Below are 5455 nucleotides of genomic sequence, written 5' to 3' on the forward strand. Positions count from 1 at the left end.
TTGATGTTTATTTTTTTTAATTGTGCAATTTATTTACATACATAATTCATATACTACTGTATAGTTGCCTAAATTAATATGGTGATTTACAATTGTATTTCAAACAAATAATAACCAATAACCATGATAGCTATTAGCTATTTAGCTACCCATTTATTATTATCATCAGATAGGTAAATCTTTAGACTATAAACTATTTATAGATATTAGATAATAGATTATTATCTTATAGATTCAAACACAGAATAATTCTGTGATTCAAAGTTCTACGTAGAAATGATTAGGTTTTGTTTTTAGATTCTGGAGCAATGAATGTATTGGATCACACTACATTTTATAACAATGATGTAATTTTTTTGTCTCCATCAATAAGTTTTGAATTAGAAGTTTGAAGGTGGTTTTAGGAAGTGAATTGAAAGTAGTTACTAGTTTTTTGTTCGGTTTTAGTCATCTTTAATTAAAACTCAAAATGACGAATTATAACTTTATATTATGCATTGCTCACGAGATTTTGGTCATTGTATAAAATGTCCGGGTATATACACGATAATTTATACAATGTCCATCTAATTTGAGCATTCTAAATATTGTTAGAGCATTTCATAAAGTGCATTGTAGTTTTCTATTTTGCGTCTTTGCCTGTAACGGCTGCAGCATGTGAATTTAACTTTTTTAAATATTTTTATAGTAAAATAAAGTTACCTACCACTTACCAGATTTGTTTTTTTAAATACCTATGTATAGGCTAACTGCCAACTGCCAAGAATCAAGATAGCCAGATACGTCGGTACCTACATAATATATATACTTTTAATAGAAAGAATTTGGTATTACAAAGATGTTTATTTGTTAAAAACTTTTAAGTATTATACGTCATATTAATACAACATAATTACGACGGTATGAGTAGAAAGAAAATAACATCAAATAGTCATAATCAAGTATTACAATATACAGTTAATGATAAAATAAAAAAAATATGTACTTGAAAGTGCCTATGATGAATAGGTAATTGTTAACATAAAAATATTAATTACATTATAGATAAAAGACAGAAAAATTTTTAATTTTATTAGTTTACCTACTATACCTGATATATATTGCAAATTTTTATTGATCACACAAAATGTTATTGCACAGAAAATGTTTTAATAATAATTGAAAAATAAAGATAATAGCTAGTTTTATTTTATTTTTTCAATTTTACACATTTTAGTAATGGTATTTTCTAAAACCATAACTGCAATACGCTTTTTTGTAATTTCAATAGCAAAAACCTCAAACTGATATTAGTATTTAAACCCCAACTGGCAACTAAGCCACAAAATAAATATTAAATACTTTATCGTGTTGGTTGTTGCCGCCAATTTTTTATTATTCGCGGAAACAGTGTTGCCAGCAGTTCGGTGACCCGGGGAAAACACATGTTTTACTATCGACAGCTGACGGCGCTCGTCCCGCAGAGGTGAACACACTGTGCCCTCGTTGGGACGGTTGCGCGGGGGACACGGCCAGCATAGGCGTAGGTCGTCCATTTTGTCCGGTCGTACCCGCAGCAACTCTTCCAACTCACAACACATTTTACCACGGCCATTCGCTCCATTCGTTTCCGTGCAACTTAATTTATTTCCACCGTCGCCGTAACCTAATCATGTTGAACGCGTTATCCAGGGCGGCCATTGGGGCCCTGAAGGCCGGCAAAAGCAACCTAACACCGAAAATCGTGCAAAATGAGCTACCAAAAGCCATGGTCGCCACCACGTCCACTTGTGAGTATGACGTCCCGTTTTCTCTTATCTTCCTGCCGGGCTAAGAGGAATTCGGCTGCTTGTCTAATTTTACGGTTTGATACCTGAAATTTTCTATGGGAGTTTCGTAGTTGGCGCTTCAACGCGATCGACCGACTTAATTTTGGTTTCGGTGTGTACGTAGATCCGTACCTTGTAATGGCCTCACCGGCCGCTGCTGTAGCCGCCTTAATGGTTTTGGGGTTACACCTATCGGCAATTCGAATGGGCTTAGGATACTGGTGGAAAACAGAAAAATGTTTCGTTAACGCCTTTGTGTTTTTCTCGTGAAAATTCCGTTTCAATTAAAATTTGACAAATGACCTTTTTTTGACCTTGGATGATTTTCCTTTGCAAGCCATTTAGTTATAAATGCTTAAAAAAAAAATTCTTATTTTATATTCCTATAACCTAGTAACCTATCTGTGTTGTACTAGCATTACAGAATAGTATTATAATAGTGAGTGCAGCTTCACCAATTCCTGATTACTAAAATATTCACTCATTTGGATGGTTATATCACCTATTCATGATGTCAGATAAAGTATTCCTCATATAATTTAACACCTTAATTTTCATTTGAAATTTTTATATGGTTATAGATAGATAACTATTCTACAAATAAATGTAATGTCTATCTATATTTACATATATTTTAACGTTTTATAAGCTATTTTCTATAAAATGCTGAAGTCACAATCAAAATAGATTCTAATTTGTTTTATTTGGTAGTACCTAACAATTAATTATTATAAAATATAATAAATAACCATGTATTAATTTTATTAAATCTCTTAATTATCTTTTTTTTACTTGTATGTTATAAATTATTATATTCTTACTTATTGGGTAGATTGTAACCTATATAAATAACTTACAATAAAATTGTTTTATTAATTAATTTATTATTTTTAAAATATTAATGTTAATTGTTTAATTATCATTTTATTACTTATTCCGTGAAAAAAAATAGTTAGCACTAACACTATATTCTACATATTTTACAATATTATGAACATTAATTTATTTTGTATAAAAACTTATCAATAAATATGTTTTATAAAATTTAGCCAACAACAAAGCTGCTGTTAAGCCAAAAGCAGGTACATCACAAGGCCGTATTGTTGCTGTTATTGGTGCCGTTGTTGATGTACAATTCGATGAAGAATTACCCCCCATCCTTAATGCTCTTGAAGTACAAAACAGATCACCACGTCTTGTACTTGAAGTTGCACAGCATTTGGGTAATTATATTTTATAATCATTATCAAACATCATAAAATATTTACAAATTCACTATTTATTCTAATATAGGTGAAAATACTGTCAGAACTATTGCTATGGATGGTACTGAAGGTCTTGTTAGAGGACAAGAAGTACTTGACTGTGGATCTCCCATCAGAATTCCAGTTGGTGCTGAAACTTTAGGTCGCATTATCAATGTCATCGGTAAATATTTCTATTTCATTCAAATATAATTAAATTTATAACCATATAAAATAATATCAAATTTAATATTCTTATCATTTAAATAATTATTTATAATTAAGGTGAACCAATTGATGAGAGGGGCCCCATCGATACTGATAAGACCGCACCTATTCACGCTGAAGCACCTCCTTTTGTTGAAATGAGTGTTGAACAAGAAATTTTGGTCACTGGAATCAAAGTTGTCGATTTATTGGCCCCATATGTAAAGGGAGGAAAAATTGGTAATAAATAAATAAGTTGCTTAATGAAATTCATGTTTATAAATATGACTGTGTTCTTAGGTTTGTTTGGAGGTGCTGGAGTAGGAAAAACTGTATTGATTATGGAACTGATTAACAATGTTGCTAAGGCTCATGGTGGTTACTCAGTATTCGCTGGTGTTGGAGAAAGAACTCGTGAAGGTAATGACTTGTATCATGAAATGATAGAGTCTGGTGTAATTTCCCTCAAGGACAAGACCTCAAAGGTATATATTATTGAAGTGTAATATATATTAAACAAAATATTAAAATAATTATCTTTTAACAGGTAGCGTTGGTATACGGTCAGATGAATGAACCCCCTGGCGCTCGTGCTCGTGTTGCACTTACCGGACTTACTGTTGCTGAATACTTCAGAGATCAAGAAGGACAGGATGTATTACTTTTCATTGACAATATTTTCCGTTTCACACAAGCCGGTTCTGAAGTGTCTGCTTTGTTGGGACGTATTCCATCTGCTGTAGGTTATCAACCAACTTTGGCCACCGACATGGGTACTATGCAGGAAAGAATTACCACAACCAGCAAAGGATCTATTACTTCAGTACAGGTAAATAGTTGTGTACATACTAATTTGTGAAAATTATTTAACAGATAATATTTTTTAGGCTATCTATGTACCTGCTGACGATTTGACTGATCCTGCTCCAGCTACAACTTTTGCCCATTTAGATGCTACCACTGTATTGTCTCGTGCTATCGCTGAGTTGGGTATCTACCCAGCTGTAGATCCATTGGATTCTACATCCCGTATTATGGACCCTAATGTTATTGGTGATGAACATTACAATGTTGCTCGTGGTGTACAAAAAATTTTACAAGACTACAAATCACTTCAAGATATCATTGCTATCTTGGGTATGGACGAACTTTCAGAAGAAGACAAATTGACCGTCGCTAGAGCTAGGAAAATCCAGAGGTTCTTGTCCCAACCTTTCCAAGTAGCTGAGGTATTTACTGGACATCCAGGAAAATTGGTACCTCTTGAAGAAACAATTAAAGTAAATAAAAATAATTTAAAGCTTATATTTTTTAACTAGGTATTTAATTATGTTTATTTTCCTCTCAATTCTAGGGCTTCTCCAAAATTTTAGCTGGTGAATATGATCATTTGCCAGAAATTGCGTTCTACATGGTTGGACCCATTGAAGAAGTAGTTGCTAAAGCTGAAACTTTGGCCAAAAATACATAATTTATATAAATGATACTAAATTCCATTCACACAAGTTGTCCTCGTAAACATTTTGTATTCTTTAAAAGTAAACATTATTATTCGTGTTTCAGCGAATAAATTAAGTAGAGTTATGTAAATACTATTTGTTAAACGGCAAACATCAAAAACCGAATGACCTAGTGCATCTTTAATAATGACATGTAAGCATGTTGTATCACAATTTAAACTTACTGTTTTTTTTAATGCTGTCAGTTTTCGCCATTTAGATCATTTTTCTGTAACAATTACAATATAAATTTTACAGTTTATGTGTATAATATATTGTTATTGCAAACCATTTACCTGATTTGTAATAAAATTATACTATAAAAAATCTTATATTTTGAGGATTCAACTTTTACCAGTAGTTATCCTTTTGGCCTGTGTAAATGTGTTTTATCAAAATAAATTACTTGTTAGGTTTTTATCTCTAAAATAAATTGTTTACTTTAGTAGTATAGTATTTTTATTTTTATTAATATGCAATTGCACGAATGCTTATTACAGAGAAATAATATAATATTATACTATTCCTTAGTATTAAAATTTTTTTTATAGATTTATTATATATATATAGGTTAGTAAGTTAACTATGTGACTATTAGACGTGACCTTCATATGAATTTGATGGTACAAAACATACCAAATACGCCAAAAGTAATGTATAAGCAAGTTCAAAATAATACTGAAAGTCAAGACCAAAA

The 5455-nt window shown here is 31.4% G+C and overlaps 1 protein-coding gene across 1 annotated transcript; it reads left to right on the plus strand.

Annotated features, from left to right (window-relative positions):
• Nucleotides 1-1516: 1516 nt before the first annotated feature.
• On the plus strand, nucleotides 1517-5090 carry LOC132928707 (ATP synthase subunit beta, mitochondrial). The gene is made up of 8 exons (XM_060993560.1): nucleotides 1517-1769; nucleotides 2858-3031; nucleotides 3102-3236; nucleotides 3338-3499; nucleotides 3560-3744; nucleotides 3807-4088; nucleotides 4147-4539; nucleotides 4614-5090. The coding sequence occupies exons 1-8, from the start codon at nucleotides 1652-1654 to the stop codon at nucleotides 4728-4730; spliced, it is 1566 nt and encodes a 521-aa protein (XP_060849543.1). The 5' UTR covers nucleotides 1517-1651; the 3' UTR covers nucleotides 4731-5090.
• The last annotated feature ends 365 nt before the right edge of the window (nucleotides 5091-5455 follow it).

Source organism: Rhopalosiphum padi, chromosome 4, assembly GCF_020882245.1.
Source record: "Rhopalosiphum padi isolate XX-2018 chromosome 4, ASM2088224v1, whole genome shotgun sequence".
Lineage (NCBI taxonomy): Eukaryota > Metazoa > Arthropoda > Insecta > Hemiptera > Aphididae > Rhopalosiphum > Rhopalosiphum padi.

Bases quoted from the DNA above. Each gene is read 5' to 3' on its own strand.
- LOC132928707 (XM_060993560.1), top strand. From the start codon at position 1,652: ATGTTGAACGCGTTATCCAGGGCGGCCATTGGGGCCCTGAAGGCCGGC. The intron at 3,032-3,101 runs GTAATTATATTT...ATTCTAATATAG, and splicing joins TGAAGTTGCACAGCATTTGG to GTGAAAATACTGTCAGAACT. The intron at 3,745-3,806 runs GTATATATTATT...ATCTTTTAACAG, and splicing joins TCAAGGACAAGACCTCAAAG to GTAGCGTTGGTATACGGTCA.